At 40.5% G+C, this 17656-nt stretch overlaps 1 protein-coding gene across 1 annotated transcript in view; it reads right to left on the reverse strand.

Moving 5' to 3' along the window:
• Positions 1–694: 694 nt before the first annotated feature.
• Positions 695–17656, reverse strand: part of LMTK2 (lemur tyrosine kinase 2) — a 104195-nt gene continuing 87233 nt past the window's right edge. Inside the window, exons 8-14 of the mRNA XM_056536913.1 lie at positions 17131–17215; positions 15918–16039; positions 14597–14746; positions 10218–12771; positions 9549–9681; positions 7994–8248; positions 695–2443 (exon numbers count right to left, since the gene is read on the reverse strand). Coding sequence (XP_056392888.1) covers positions 2415–2443; positions 7994–8248; positions 9549–9681; positions 10218–12771; positions 14597–14746; positions 15918–16039; positions 17131–17215 — 3328 coding nt within the window. The 3' untranslated portion in view covers positions 695–2414. The remainder of the gene's footprint in view (positions 2444–7993; positions 8249–9548; positions 9682–10217; positions 12772–14596; positions 14747–15917; positions 16040–17130; positions 17216–17656) is intronic.

Genomic DNA, 17656 nt, shown 5'->3' on the forward strand with positions numbered 1-17656 from the left:
GGATCAACCTTTACTGACTGTTTTTTGCTGAAAAGCACCACTTCTAGAATCATGAGAGAACAAACTAGAAAAGAAACCTAAATATTTACACATATACACCACAAATTAATAAAAAGACTCAATGAGACCAGCAGTATGAGCATTAAAAAACAAAAAACAAAATAAAGATTTTGAGAGGTACTTTATCAATATAATACAAAGCTCACAACATACCCCCATAGCAGCATAGAGAAGACCATTCCAATCATGGAATAAGTCCATCAAGTTTAGATAAGGAAAAAAAGATCTAGGTCAGGAATCACACAGAACATTTGTGGCAAAACCAGCTACGAAAGTGAAATAAACTGTGTGAACACTGCCAAAGTCAAAGTGGGGAGAAAACTATTTTATGTAGGGAACAAATCTTCAAACTCAACTCCAGTGAAATACATAGAAGAAAGTAGTTCCCATGGTATGTGGAGCCCCATTGCTGTGCCAGGTTTGGCTACCCAGGAGAGAGGGGCCTGGAGTTTGTTTCATATGATCCTTGGGCCAATATTCCACCCAAGGCTGTGACCCCTGTCTCCAAGGGCACTCTACCAACTGCATGGTGGGCTTATACAGTATATGCATGCTCTATCCACAACAAAAGGACTTGAACTAGGGGACTGTCAGTGTTAGGCAGCAATCACATTATTTTATTTTTTTTACCAAAAAAAAGAGAAATATAATGAAAAGCCTTGTACTTCTTTCCTTTTGGTTCTGAATTTAGTTTTGTTGAATTTACGCAAAAAATAAAATTAAACAACGTAGCAAAAAAGCCACAATAATTGCAACATGTGAACTAGGCCTAGAGGATAATATATGATTAGAGGAGGCCCTATCAACTCTCCTGACTCGTCTGTTTCAGGATATTATCTGCATGTTCCATTCTTCTGTTATTCCTCCTGGAAATGCAAAAACAAATTGACAACTGGGTGTTGCCATTTCCCCTCACTGTGTGTCCCTACCTAGTATAACAAAGTCTTATCAGTGCTGACAGTGTCAGTGTATTTTGGGACATGTCCCAAGGACAAGGAGAATGGTTTATTAAAAAAAAAAAAAAAAAAAAAAAAAACTGGCATTGTATTCCTACATTTCCAAAAGGAATAACTTACGCACAGCACAGTATAGATGCTTCAATGTTTTTGGGAGAATACTAATATGCACTGAACCAGGAGAACTGATGGCTCTCTGTAGGCTATAAAATCGTAGACATATAAATCATGGTTGTCATCAGGTAAATTCCCCAAACCCTGCAGCATGCAACAAGAGCTACCACTCCATCAATAGAACTAGAAGGTTGCTATTGTCTAACCATTTACTATATCTAGAACTGGGATTGCAGGTACAGGTTGCCACCATCCGATAAGTAAACTCTATCAGGTATTCACATACAATATATATCTCTATAAGACGCAGAAAGGAGATCTCCCCAACCAGGAACTAGGAAGGAAGTATTGCTGTTTAAAAAATAAAATACAGCATATACAACAGATTGAGTCCCAGGCAGCAGCTTATTACACAATGTACAATGCAAAGAACGAATATCAACACATTCATACAGATAAAATTCATAACAAGCAGTGTTTTTTCATCTTAGTTAAAAAATTCTGTACAGATATAGATATGCAAGAAACATTACAGTGCAATATCAAGCAATACATAGTGTTTTAAACATCATTGGATACACATTGTCACATATTTATCGTTATATAAGCACAGACACTGGAGATAGAATTATAGATCTGTATGTACACATCTTGTAAATTACACACTATTTGGGCACAAAAAAAAATAGATGTAGAGTCCCTGCTCCCACCCTGCAAGGTACGCACTGACATCTTCACACATAGTAGTAGCACGGAGGGCTTCGGCATGGCTGGAGGAGGGGAGATGATGAATCTGACTGCACAATAATCATTTACACTGTACATTTTACATGCGATATGTCCTCAGATCTCTTAAAGGAAATATGCAGCCCTAACAACTTATCCCTTATCCGCAGGACAGGCTCTGTCGCGTCTCTCCCGTGCAGGTGGTGTGCTGGCCGCAGCCAATACGCCTCCTCCATGTAGTTCTATGGGAGAGGTGGGGATACAGCATTCGTGCCTCCCCGCCTCTCCCATAGAGCTGTATGGGGAGGGGGAGTACCATCGACCTCACTGAGGTCGACGCTACGTGCATTAGCCGCTCTCACAGAGCGGCAATGCCAGGGCCCGTTTGGGAGAACGTGGGGGTCCCAGCAGTCGGACCCCCCGCGATCAAACACTTATCCCCTATCCTGTGGACCGGGGATAAGTTGTTATGGCTGCAGTTGTCCTTTAAGAGACCACAAAATTGCACGTATGTCCTCCACTTAACACATTTTTAGCAGTAGTTCCTCGAGAAAAGGGTCAGTCTTTCTCTCCATCCTCACTGCTGCCTGTAAAACCAGAGAATAAAAGATTTTAAAGGAAAATTTATATAAAGTTAAAGTCTACCTGCTACTTCTAAAACAGAGTGTATTTTTCAGCATAACCAACACGGCTAGATATATTTAGATGTCAACTATAATATAGTACTCCATACAGCATAAAGATTTCAGGAGGCACTCACCGCGAAAGTGTGCTTAAAGACTATTTCACGGCACAGGAACAACAAATATTTTTTCGGGGAACGTGTGTGAGCAAAAAAAAAAAAATAAATAAAGTTTGCTGCTCATGCACCGTGAAATGAAGGAAAGTTTTTTTTAAATGGGCACTGTTAGATTCAAAAACTTTTGATATGTCTTACATCTTGGTAAAACATTAAAGGGGTATTCCGGGCAAAAACCATCTTATCCCCTATCGAAAGGATAGGGGATAAGTTGTCTTTTCGCGGGGGGGGTCCTCTGCTGGGATCCCCGCGATCTCCCTGCAGCAGCCTGTATTCTATGCGTAGCTGTGTCTGAAGTTTCGGAAACCGCGGGGCTTCTGAGACGGGGACGTGACATCACGCCCCCTCCATTCATGTCTATGGGAGGAGGAGTTGCGGCCGTTACACCCCCTCCCATAGCAATGAATGGAGGGGGCATGGCGTGACGTCACCGTCTCGGAAGGCTGGTGGTTTCCGAAACTTCAGACGCAGCTACGCATAGAATGCGGGCTGCTGCAGGCAGATCGTGGGGGGTCCCAGCGGTGGGCCTCCCGTGATCAGACATCTTATCCCCTATCCTTTCGATAGGGGATAATATGTTTTTGCCCAGAATACATCTTTAACCTAATATACTTCATTAGAAAATGTTATTTCCTTTTTTATAGTAATCACTGCTTTGTTCAAGTTGAAGCACAGGCATGGACAAAGTCCAGTAAGTGAGGGTGAGCTATGGCTCCTCTGTGCTCTCTCCTTTCCGATAGGACAGGAGAGAGCACAGAGGAGTACTATCAGACAGGAGAGAGCACAAGAGGAGTGCTATCAGACAGGAGAGAGCACAAGAGGAGTCCTATCAGACATGAGAGCGCACAGAGAAGTGCTATCAGACAGGAGAGAGCACAGAGAAGTACTATCAGACATGAGAGCGCACAGAGAAGTACTATCAGACATGAGAGCGCACAGAGGAGTGCTATCAGACAGGAGAGAGCACAGAGGAGTACTATCAGACAGGAGAGAGCACAGAGGAGTGCTATCAGACATGAGAGAGCACAGAGGAGTGCTAGCTCACCCTCCCTTACTGGACTTTGTCCATGCCTGTGCTTCAGCATGGACAAAGCCTTGATTTTATAAAATTCATGATTTCAATAAAAAGAAAAAAAAAATATGTATGAAGCATATTAGAAAGGTTAATGTTTTGCCAGGATGTACAATATATAAAAAGGTTTTTCTATCCGACAGTGCCCATTTAAGCACACTTCCGTGGTGAATGCCTCCTGAAATCTTTATGCTGTATGGATTACTAACGCTTCACCTGCTGGGATTGCGCACCCGGTTCTGGAGTCTGCCATACCTGCATTGTTCCACATTACTGTTTGCTGTGTATACTAGAGACTATTTAAGTCAGTAACGTGGACCAGCTGTGTGAGGATTGGGTTTTGTCTGAAGTCCAATGCAAGTCTATAGGACTTTGGGTACATCTTCTGATCGTATAACTCTTAGGTTGCAGACATTGCCTGAGACAGGATATGAGGAGGAGTGTGTCATTGTCACCTCTCGATTAGGTAGGAAGAGCAGACAACTCCTGGTAATCCTCTAGTTATTAATAAATTGAAATCTGACTAAAGGTTTTTCCACACAGTTTATCCAATCAGTGCTTCTTGTATAGGGACACACCCCTTCCAGTTGTCAATTTAGCCATTGATTTCTATGAGAAATAACAGGAAAAGCACAATGGAGAGTTCTAAAAAAGATGCTCCACAATACTTATTTAATTGGAAAGCTGAACTAAAATCACAAAGAAGGAGATTTATCAAGCTCCGTAGTAGATTTTTTTTTCGTTAAAAAGTTGCATGTACTTGCACACGTGCGACTTTTCTATACAGTAGTCCCTCAACATACGATGGTAATTCGTTCCAAACGACCCATCGTTTGTCGAATCCATCGTATGTTGAGGGATCCGTGCAATGTAAAGTATAGGCATCTGTACTCCCCTGTCCCCGTCGCTCCGGCTGCTGTTCCAGGGGCTCCCGATGCTGTCCCGCTGCTCCTGTGTCTTCTTCGCGATCCTCCGGTGTCTTGCGCATCTTCTGCAGGGTCCGGACCTCGCTTTTCGGTGACGTTATTACGCTGCTGCGCCGGCGCGGCGTGCGTAGTGACGTAATAACGACGCCGGAAAGCAAGGCCCGGACCCTGGAGAAGATGCGCAAGACGCCGGAGGATCGCGAAGTGGACCCGGAGCAGCGGGGATAGGTAAGTGAACCTGCTGGGGCACATTACACTGCTATCCGACAGCAGCTTAAGCATTTTGCGCTGTCGGATAGCAGTTAATGCGATTGCCCCGACATATAAAAGCATCGTATGTCGATGCTGACATCGACATGCGATGGCCTCTGAGAGGCCATCGTATGTCGATTTTATCATATGTCTGGGCCATCGTAGGTCGGGGGGTTACTGTACATGCTGCGACTTTTAGATTTTTGCTTATTCCAAAGCACATTTGTGAAATCTGCTCATGTAGTAATTTATTTTATTTTTTTACTTTGCAGAGGTCTTGTATTTATCAAATGCGATAGTTGCTATTTATGAAGAAAAAAAAAAAAAAAAAAGTCTCATCTCCATTTAAAAGTCGCATATGTATTCCAGGTCCAACCTGGCTTACAGAAAGTGCATCCGTCTGCAGAAAAGGACATTAACACCCAATTTAACAACTGTTCTTGTTCTGCATCATGAAACAAAGCTGCTACATTAATGTTAATGACAAAAAAAATTATATAACTAATTATTAATTTTAAGGTTGAAAATACACACTGCACACCTTATTAATTTTAGGACATGTACATGCTGACATACCCACTAAATTTTTAAATTCATGTGTTAAAATAGAATAAGGCACAAAATAACTGTGTAAATTTTTACAGAATACGTAAATAACCCTTATGTGGCACTAAAATTTTTCCTTTATAAAAAGAAAAAAAGAAACATCCATAGTAATACAGCTCCATGCACATTTTGGAGTGAGTAATGTACCAAGCCATTTTTTTTCTTTGAGGCTTCACTATTGTTTATGTGCCTGTCGGTGCTGCGCTGTCTTCACAAAATGCGGGCTCAAAATGAAACAAAAAGGCCTCCAGAGTATGGATGTTCATGGTGCGGCATAGGTTTTTAATATTTTTTCTTTTCTTTCTGAGGAGGGTGGATGGGTTGTTGCGGGATAGTTGGAGTGCAGCTATCTAGTGCCAGGCAGGCCAGTCAGGGTGTCACCCGATGCGATATGACCCCCCCCCCTTCCCCGTCACTCTCGAGCAACGCTACTGGTAATTAAGGGTTGATAAAGAACTTTGGCTATTAACATAAGGGAAAACGTTTTTGCTTTAACCCCTTAAGGACCACGGTTTTTTCCGTTTTTGCATTTTCGTTTTTTCCTCCTCACATTTTAAAAATCATAACCCTTTCAATTTTGCACCTAAAAATCCATATGATGGCTTATTATTTGCACCACCAACTCTACTTTGCAGAAAAGGAAAAAAAAAAAAAAAATCATTGTGCGACGAAATTAAAGAAAAAATGCCATTTTGTAATTTTGGGGGCTTCCGTTTCTACGCAGTAAATTTTTCGGTAAAAATGACACCTTATCTTTATTCTGTAGGTCCATACAATTAAAATGATCCCCTACTTATATAGGTTTGATTTTGTCATACTTCTGTAAAAAAAAATCATAATTACATGCAGAAAAATGTATACGTTTAAAATTGTCATCTTCTGACCCTTATAACTTTTTTTATTTAACCGCTTATGGGGCGATATGAGGGCTAATTTTTTTTACCGTGATCTCAAGTTTTTAGCGGTACCATTTTTGTATTGATCAGACTTTTTGATTGCTTTTTATTCATTTTTTCATTATATGAAAAGTGACCAAAAATACGTTATTTTGGACTTTGGAATTTTTTTGTGCGTACGCCATTGACCGTGCGGTTTAATTAATGATATATTTTTATAGTTCGGACATTAATGCATGCGGCAATACCACATGTTTATATTTATTTTTATTTACATGTTTTTTAATGGGAAAAGGGGGGTGATTCAAACTTTTATTAGGGAAAGGGTTAAATGACATTTATAAACTTTTTTACACTTTATTTTTTGCAGTGTTATAGCTCCCATAGGGGGCTATAACATTGCACACACTAATCTTATACCCTGTTCACTGCAAAGCCATAGCTTTGCATTGATCAGTGTTATCGGCGGTCAATTGCTCAAGCCTGCATCTCAGGCTTGGAGCAATCAATCACTGAAGGGACACGCCGGAGGAAGGTAAGAGGACCTCCGCTCGTGTCCCAGCTGATCGGGACACCACATTTTCACTGCTGTGGTCCCGATTAGCCCCACTGAGCAGCCGGGGAGCTTTCACTTTCGTTTTAGATGCGGCGTTCAACTTTGAACACTGCGTCTAAAGGGTTAATAGCGTGCGGCACCACGATCGCTGCTGCGCGCTATTAGCCCCGGGTCCCGGCTTCAGATATATGCCAGGACTGACCCGATATGACGCGGGGTCACCGCGTGACCCCGTGTTATATCGCGGGAGCCAGCCAAGGACGTAAGGGGTTAAAAAAATGCTTTTGTAAGCATGTTTCCCAGGTTTTGCTTACGTGTGATTTATCTATCAAGGTCGTGCGACTATTTGATAAATAGGTCGCATGTAAGCAAAAGTTAGTTAAAAATTTGTCATATAAAAGCCATACGTTTGAAAAGAATGATAAATCTCCTTCAAAGTATTTTAGTAGCGACAGGACTTCTTTAAAGATTTTGGGGGAGATATATCAAAAATTGTGTTGAGGAAGAATGGTTTATAACTCCATTTTCAGAGGCCTTTTTAAAAATGTAAGATCTCATTGGTTGCTATTAGCAACTGTGTCAATTGTCCTCTACACAGGTTTTGATAAGTCTCCCCCTTCATGCTTCATTTGGAAACTGCTAAATAAATTCCACTCGTAAATGTGCACACAGTCAAATGTACTATAGATTTCTGGAAAGCAAACCAGTCTAGAAGTTTGTCCTTCTATCTAGCAGCAGTAAACCATTAACTGCAGCGTCAGGCTCCCAGCTGCTCCTCTCTCATACCTGCACACATCTGCTTCAATCACACATTAGTTCAATGTCACTTGACAGCTAATCTGGAAATAATAATGTGAGGTCCAGCTGATTTTTTTTGTTGCCACTAAAAATGTTATCTTATTGCTTGTCATTCTGTATAATGCAAGTGCAAACAGCCATTTCTAATCCAGAAAAGAGTAATGTCGGAGGACAGTGAATACTTAATTTGTATATAGATTGTCACACTTTACATTAATCCATTATCACTTACCGCCCTGTTCCATATCAGAGTCTGTTAGATGTGTGAGGGAAAAATTTGCTAGATTCGCTGGAGAAATGGAGAATCTTGAATAAAAAGGTGCAGGAGCACGTGTCCAGCTTTGATCGGGACTCCGAGGAGGTGGAGGAGGGGAGAAGTACTTTGATGGATTGACAGAGAGCTTTGAGCCGGCTGGGTTTGCTGCTGGTTTGTTAATAAAAGCTGGCTCAGGAGATGTAAAGTCATCTTCCCATTCGAAAGCTCCACCTAAGGACACAAATCTCTTAGTTTACAGGAGTAACACTGTATAGTATTTAGGGCTGCAACAAATTATGTATTGCACAATTAATGGATGAATCTGGGAAAAACAGCAAAATTATCAAAAAGTTTTTTCTGGGCTTTACTTAAAAAAATATATACTGTAGGCATATAAAAACAAGTGAACAATGTTTTTTATGTTTCCCCAATGCCCCTATTACGCCTGTCCAGGCATGCTGGGAGTTGCAGTTTTGAAACAGCTGGAGTCACCCTGGTTGGGAAAGACTGACAGCATTTAAAGCAAAACTGTCACCTCCGTACAAGGTACAGACATCATCAGTTTTGGTATAATGCAATCTAAGAGAAGGTCCTTAGTTTGCCTGCAGTTTGTGAAGTTATATTCATGCTGTCTTTTAATGCTGGTGACCAGTCAAAGGGGCCTGCCAACTCTCGCAGCACGCCTTCTCCCCTCCTTAAGCCGCTCCCAACATGTAACCCTGTACATCCATCATGCAGGACCAGAAAAGTAAGGAAAAGGACCTTCTCAGACTGCATTCTGCCCTAAGTGGCCAGCTCCCAGCAGGGAATATGAAATTACTGTGCAGTGATTTCATTTTCCCCGCCGGGAACTCCGATTGGTCAATCTGTGCCAACCAATCAGAGCTCCTGGCCGGGGAGCAGGTGGAGGGCAGTGCCAGCTGCAGAAGTGCAGTTATCGACTTTTAAATCGATAATATCGAACATCCTTGCAGCCTTAGTAGTAATCTTAAAATTAACATAATAAGGATTAATATAACAGTAAAGACCAAAGTGTCAGAACTGCTGCAGATTATGAGTGCCAATTTGCTGCAGATTTTCACAACTGAATTCAATCAGGAAGAAAATATCCAAAAGCAAATCGTATTGTTGCAGATTTCCAGAACCTGCAGAAAAATTAACAAGATGACAAATAAAGTTTAAAATAGAACCCTATTATCCCGCCCGTAATCACTTTACCAATCCTCTGGCACCCTTAGAACAACGCTTCCCTGGTAGTCTCTGTACTTGTGGCAGCCAAGTAAAGACTGGAGAAGTCATGTGTCAGCATGTGTCATTGCTGGAGGTCAGGTGACATTGGAGTGCCAGGAAAGGACAGTATAGAGCAATCTTTTTTCCACATGGAAATGTGCAAAAAATACATCTGTATGATTTGGTGCAGATTTTCTTGCATAATTCTGGTGAAATTTTCTGCAGCAAATACATTATGTGTGCATTCATCCTAAAACTTCCAGATGACAATGTAGTCATATATGCAGAATAGTTATGGTACCTTCTTCATCAGTAGAGCTTTCAGAATTTCCAAATCTATATCCAGGAGGCGATGGAGACACTGGACTGCTGTTACTGGACATCTGACTGCTGGCATCCACTGCTCGAGATCCTAGTTCTTTGGTTGGGGTTTCCTGATCAAAAGAAAATTGGATACAGTGAAGAGATGTTTTATATGAACAGTACAGGACACCTATATAGCATCATCTTCAGCCCACAGGCTGCCCTATAAGAGCCCAGAAATAGACCCCTAAACTGAAGATATAAGTGAAGCAGATGTATGTATTTCCAGCAGCACGAAACATTGCCATAGTATAAATACCCAACTGGGGGTGATAGCTGCCACAGTAGAACATCCATTATAGGCATCTGTGTAACAAATATATCATAAGATTTTCATAATGTATTCATTAAACCGATGCCATATTAGCCTACAGGTGACGTCACTATAACTCATCACAGCCTCAATTTAAAAGAATACGTCAAAAGCTCTTCCCAGAATACACATTAAATGGAGGCATAGATGTAAATGAAAACTAAACACAAAACCAGTAATGCAATAAAGGACCAAGTAAAAATGTTCACACAAGAAGAAAATGGTTAGAGCATAATACTGCGCAGTTTGGTGCCTTACACAATTGGGGCTTAAGATAAGGAAAAATAAACTTACCTGATCAAATAGGTAGATTGTAACATCATCAAAAAAGGTCACAGCTTTCCTGCTCCTTTTCTCCTGCTTGTTAGAGCCATGCTTGTGTACTTTCATGAGACTTTTTAAGTTTTTCCCATCATCTGTCTCCATGTGCACAACAGGAACTGGATGGACGGTGTCGTCATCGCTGTCAGAGCTAAAGCTGTGAAGGTTAAAGGCTCTTATATCATCATCTGAATCATCACTGTTTTCATCCTCTTCGTCAGCATCCATGCCATCCTCAGATAAGTCAATCAGGCCAGCAGCATCAAGCTTTCCGAGGTATTTTCCCTCCATATCGGGCTCTTTAAGTTTCTGTCCTTCATTGTGGCTTAAAAATGTCAAGTCTTTGATTGCGTTTACTGAGCAGAACACCTCAGTAGGACCAAATGGATTTACAATTTCCTCATCGTTCTCTGAAGTGAGGTAATCTACTGATTGTCCTGGTAACTGCTGGTCTGAATTTAAAGACAGATCTGTAGCCCACTCACCTGGAATAAGGACCTTTCTAGGAAAGCTTCTAGTTGTCTCTTCCGATACCCCCCTCTCTTCACTTGTATGGTCATTTACAATGTCTTTATATTCTGACACATCAAGCTTCTTTTCTAGCTCTGAATCATTATCAGAGAAATAAGCAGAGTCCCGGTAGGAATTGTTACCACCATTAATGATAGGTTTTTGAGTATTAGTATCAAGTTCCTCATCGTCTATATCAATGTTGTTTTGTCCAACTTCTGATATTATTATAACAGGTGTTGCAAAGGTGGACCCTTCTGAATTGGTTGAAGAATGACTGGAAGAGCCATTTATATGCGAGGTCCACTCTGGAGACTCTAGGTTCTCCGTCTCATAGCCACTATCAGCAGGTTTGTCAGATGGCGTGAATTTGTGGGATTCATCACTATCTAAAATAGTTTGAACATCCAGAGAGTCTAGAGAGTCTGGAGTCCCTACAGACGGCACTAGGGACTGTGTACAGTTTGATACACTATCATCTAGCAGACTGTCTTGACTGGTCGCATTCAGTGCTGTAGAGGTTTTTACAAGTGGTGTTATGTTAAGATCCCCATTGACATGTTCTCCAGATTTCTTAGCATCTGTAGTGGAAAGCTCGTGGACAGGTTCAGGGTCATTACATTTATCATCATAAACCTTAGTGGTAACATGATCAAAGGATCTGTACAGATCAATACTCTCTGTACTTGCTATTGGGAATCCTGATTCAGCAGTGTCCATTTTATTATCAGTTCGATCACTTAGAATGTCCCTGGCTGTACTTTCAATTTCCTCACCAAAAAGCTGGGGGTCTGTGAGAAATTCTTGGAAAAAATCCTCACGTGGAGCAGAACCCGATTGTTCCATCAGTCCTAACTGTGCCAAGTTTGTTATTTGGGCATTGTCCTGTTTTCCGCTCAACACCTCACCTGAGAAATTTTGGAAGGAACTGTCAAGTTCTGCCAGGGTAAGCTCAATGTCTAAATTACTAGCATTTTCAAAAATATTCTTTGACCCAACACTACCCTGCAATGACATGGGATGGTCAGACAAGAGATTCTTTTCCGTCAAGAAGAAAAAATTGTCTGATAGTTCTTCCAGTTCAGCAAATCCTAAATTTGTATCTGAAATACTGTCAAAGAGGAAAGAACTTGTGTCCAACAGATTCTTTTCTCCATTCTCTAAAAAATCGTTTTTTGAACCAGTCAGAGAAGATTGACCGCCTAAATGTCCATCATTTAGATTTTTACACTCAGAAAGAGACACACCAATAGATCTGCTGTCAGACGGCTCAAAATTGTTTACAGCTTTATGGAGTGGAAAATCAGGGTCACCCGAAACATAGAGGTATTCAGGAATACCTGACTTATCAGATACTTTTGAGCAATTGTTATTTTTGCAGGCTCCTGCAGAACCGAGATCAGTCAGAGCAATGAACTGAAGATTTTCATCTTTGCCTTCTTTACGATTGCTGTGGCTATCAAAGTCCAACCTGCTTTCACCTTGCTCTTCCAATCGAATGTAATATTCATCAGATACAGAAGCATTGTGGGAATCAAAAACCGGAACAACCTCCGGTACAGAAGGGGCATCTTCCCTACTAGCTTGCTCTGAATTTCCCTGCCCCAAGTCAGAAACTGACTTCTGAAAAACATCTACAGGCACAGGGAAAAATATGCTATTATAGTTTACTGTAGTTTCAGAGTCCGAATGACTGTGCTCTTCAAAATGATCCTCTTTGGCTGCCTCCCACACATACTCAAAGCTGAGCCCCTGGCTGGTTTCGGTCACAGTAAGAACTTCATCCAGTTCTCGGCCTAATTCATCGCCAGTGAAGTGCTCCAAGATAGGAAAGGCTAGGTTGTTTACTGTAGGTTGACGATTGTTAGTGTTTGGTTTAAGAGAATTCCAGCGTTGTTCAAAGTCCGCTTCATTCTCCCTTTGGCTTTGCATCCGGAGGTATGTCAGTAATCTGTGGACTTCTTCTGCCGTGAGTCTCTTATCTGGAGGTAGCCAACAGAACTGCAAGACTTCAAACCTTAAGGGAAAAATAAAGACATATCAGCACTTGCCTTTAGTAATTATTATTTTTTATTTATATTGGAAACACTCTTAATAATGACAGCTGAAATACCATACCACTATGTAGATATACAATACAAGTCAAACATAAAAGGTTATCTGCAACTTTTTAGAAGACAAGAGGTAAAAAAAAGACTTTTTAGCATTACTGCCTTTTCTGTTAAAGGGGTATACACCCAACTCAAAAAGTTATCCCAAACCACAGGGTAAAGGATAACAAGCTGATGGGTGGAGGGCCAACTGCTCAGACGCCCCCCAATGATCCCGAGAATATAGGACAATTTTCCTCCTTTCTCTGGATTGGGGGTAGTTCTAGTAGTTGAATCCAGACTCCTGTTATCTTTATCTTGTAGAGCACAATGTACATCTGCATCAAACTGCTACCAATGTACTGGATTTCCTTAAAAGTGGACACAACTGGAGATAAATCGTGGGTCATCATACACCAAGAACCTTCTAAATTATCAAAATATTTTTCACTGGAGAATGTTCAGTGCATAACATTAGAGGCAGATTTTTTGTTTTACTTGTTCAGCTATTTTGAATGTGACAGCCTTAAAATTACATATCCTCACTCAATGCCATACAGCCCCCACTGACTAGTACAGGGAAGTTGGCATTGTTCATACATTTACATTCCAGCCCAGTCTCCTTATTTGCCTACCAGGTTACATCGATGTGCAAAGCGTTCTCATCTTATTAACAAGGGCTGGATATTTTCCAGACAGACCTTGTATTAAAGATGCAAATTCTGCCTCAATCATGTGTTTAGAAACATGATCCTCAAGCCCCTTATTTCTGCTCCCTCAGGTAGAAGACAGGTTGAGATTTTGCACCATGTTCTGTTTTTATGCTTGTGTGAAAGTGAAACTTCCCACAAAATCCCTTCACTGTCTTTGTAGTTTATATTGATGCTTTGTTCTGATCTGTTCAACCTTTACACTAGAGATACATCAAAAATTAATCTGCATAAAATAAATAAGCAGAAATAGAAGTTGGGGGAAAAAAATGTTGGTGGGTGTGGCTATCAAAAGAGGATGGCTTAAAGAGCCTTGACAGAGGGAGTAGCAAGCGGCATGCAGCAGACGAGAAGGTCACGGAAGAAGGAGGTTGACACATGCAGTAGAAGTGCCTGACAATGGCAGCGAGTGGGAGACAAAGATGTGCAGTCATAAAGTCTACACATAACTGATGCCTCACCCCTAAAAAGATACACCTGCAGACAGGGGACGGGGCTTCGCAGACTCTGCGTCTAAGTGGTTTAAAAACAGTGTGCCTCCAGCTGTTGCAAACTACACTCAGCATACCTGGAGAGTTGAAGGCCATAAGGGAATGCTGAAAGTTGTAGTTTTGCAACAATTTAAGGCACACTGTTTGCAAAAACAAATCTACATATACACATGTTGAGAAGAGATCTACAATCTGTGGCTCTGCAGCTGGTGTAGAACTATTACACCCAGTATGCCCTAAAATCCAAAGGCTGTCAGGACATCCTGGGCGTTTTACTTCTACACCAGTGTCAAGGTTGGTGGGGGAAGCAAAGATTGAAAGGCCACCAATAAAAAATCATAGCAGATCATCGATTTGCCAATAATTTATTACTAGAGAAAACCTTTAACACATTGCTGTATGGCATGTTAAAACATGAATATCCCATTTATTAGTAAAATGAGCTGTCAAGAACCATCTTAAACATGGAAGAAAAAGGCAGAGCTTCTCTTAATAGTCAAGTACAGAGGAGACAACAGTTCGCTTCTGAAGCATATGAAAAAGGTCATTACCATCTGTCTGCATATGGCTGTTCAAGTTGAGGTTTGGGAAGTTTAACTTCTTTCTCTTTTATGACATAAGTTAAGACTTCATTGTCTGAAAGTTCAGAATATGGAGTGGCACATCCATCAAAAAGTTCCCAGAGAGTTACACCGAGAGACCTAGAGGGAAATAAATTTGAAAAATAAATGTGTAAAGCCATCAGAATTTTTATACACAAAATCCACTGCATCTGCACTCTGGGTTTGTAACATTCACCCCACATGCAAAAGCTCCATCAACTCCCAAATGTATTGTATATTAACAGTAATGGGGGTATATATAGTAAGGCTATCCTCCTCAGCAAACAAAAAAAATATATAAAGATCCATACCAAGGTATGACTGTTTACTCCATAGTCTGTTCTCACATTTCCTTTATTCAGGAAACCTTCAGTTTCAAAATTAAAATATTTCAGAGGAAAAAGTACATAGGCAGAGCTAAAGTCCTAACATCCTCAAGTACTCCAAACCAGGATGCTATGGCGCCTCAGGGGTGCATAATGAAGGGGGTTTGCCTCTGAAATGTTGTAGCATCCTGGGTATGGAGCACTCATGGAGTTCAGACTATAGCTCTGCTTATGTGCTTTTTCCCTCTAAAGGGTTTCTTTCTGAAACTATGACGATTTCCTGAATAAAGAAAAAGTGATAAATGTCTATGGAGTAGTATGGGTCATACCTGGGTATGGATCTTTATATGGTCATTGCCAGCTTACTATAAGCTCTAACTAATGTTTATATAAAGTCATCAAACTATTAATTCTCTGAGAAAATTAGGTCTTAGAGAAAAACATCACTGATAAGTAGTCATAGGTTAAAAGGGGTATCTCTGCTATACACAATCACAAGGCAAATGTAGTAGAAAGGTGGAGTCAATGGTTAGGCCCCAATAGCTATAGTGGACAGCGACTGGAAAGAGTGGCTATAGCAAACCTCATATCCACTGATTTAAATGGACAATGTAATAAGCTACCAGTCTGTCCCTCCTGCAGCTACATGGATCCCTGTGACCAGCACATTATAAGGGACTTTTTACCAAGGTATTGGTTATTAAAATCTAACACCACCTTTAAACTACTTAGTAAAGCTAATTTTATATTCAACTAATATACGGTACATTGGAAAATACATGCTCACAACTTTATAATGCTCTGAAATATATTCCTCTTGCCTACTTTCTGGGCTGTACCATGTTACTTTCTACAGGGACTTGAATGGATAAAAATAACACATAGGTAAAGATCATTTAGCATTGAACAAACCTGTTAGTTTTAGTTAGGAACTTGCTACATACCAAATATTGCTTGCTCGGGTTTGATCTGCAACTATTACTCTTTCCTGGTACAAGGTCACTAACTCTGGTGCAGTCCATCTGATTGGGATTAATTTCTCTTCGGCCGTTTCCATGTAGTCTTCCTACAAATTATTTGAAGAGATAAATAAAAATAAGATTAAAAAGTAGAAGGAAAATTAACAACATAACATATGGTATAACAGTAGTAAAGATTGTAGGGCTTCTTAAACCTTTTATATAAGTAAAGGTCTAACAATATACAAAAAGTATACATTAGGGGGAAGTCACAAAAGTAAGAATGTCTTCTAATTCATTTCAAGCTCTATTTAAACTATTTATTTGTACATGATCCACTAACACTGATGACAAACCTGACAGCAAAACGTTTTGACGGTCCATGTTGGTCACAGAAACTTAAAAACACACTGTGCCTTGCACCCAACCAAGCAGTTACGGATCAGACCTCTTCACATTGTTTATACACCGCACAGTCAACATTGCTAAACTGTCTGTATCAACATGTGGCCTGAGCGTTAGGTGTTGCTGCCATCTAGAGATAAAATTTCAAACTACATGATATAAAACATTCAGGCAGTTAAAAATAAGACCATCTAAAGAACCTCTCATTTTTCTGTTTATGTTAAGCATTTAGGGCTATAAATACTGAAAGCCACAGACAAACAGGTGATTCAGGAAGGAAGAGTTTTCTTAAATTCAGAATACCTAATTGCACTGTTATGGCGGAGTATTGGCTGGAAAATGTTTTGCTTTCAACGGCAGAGGGTATAAAAGAACATTCAAAAATATTAGAGTAATTAATTACAGAAGTGTATATTTATGTATGCATGCATTTCTATGTATGAATTCTGAAAATTCAGTGTAAAGAATTTTCATGCACGCATGTACATCTTTAGGCGAGCTTCATAAATTAATCCTGCCTCAGGGATAGTAGTATTTTCATTGTGGCCTTCTGGAGTCTGCCCCAACATAATATTACTATATGTAACAAAACATATAGGACCTCAAGCTTTGGTTACTGTAATAATGGTATTATATACGATATAGCAATAGTCAATGGCTACAGAGTCAGAGCTAAGTATGCAGAAACATAGAATTCAGAAGTTTCACTTGATGACCTGACCATAATGTAGAGGAGATCTATAAAAGCTGGCGACACATGCATTTTTTTTGCTGTGGCTTCTTACATACATACCTTATACCTACTGAATCCTATCCCATAGTCTCCTATTTTTACTGTTAAGTCAGAGGTCACAAAGCAATTCCGTAAGGCCAGATCACTGTAAAACAAAAGAACGTACAGTAAGTCACATTGAGAATCAAAGTAAAAGAAATTAACAATTCATAGGAGGCCAGTGCACATATATGCTATAAACAAGACACTTTATGCAGTTCTGAACAGGGCTGTGGAGTCGGAGACCCCCCCCCCCCAATGTGAATGTACAGGGTACACTCACATGGGCGGAGGCTTACAGTAAGTATCGGGCTGCAAGTATGAGCTGCGGCAAACTTTCTGCAACAGCTCAAACTTCCAGCGAGAAACTACTGTGAACCTCCGCCCGTGCGACTGTACCCTAAAAACATTACACTACACTACCACAAAAAATAAAATAAAGTAAAAAACACTACATATACACATACCCCTACACAGCCCCCCTCCCCAATAAAAATGAAAAACGTCTGGTACGCCACGGTTTCCAAAACGGAGCCTCCAGCTGTTG

The sequence above is a fragment of the Hyla sarda genome, chromosome 8 (genome assembly GCF_029499605.1).
Source record: "Hyla sarda isolate aHylSar1 chromosome 8, aHylSar1.hap1, whole genome shotgun sequence".
NCBI classification, from domain to species: domain Eukaryota; kingdom Metazoa; phylum Chordata; class Amphibia; order Anura; family Hylidae; genus Hyla; species Hyla sarda.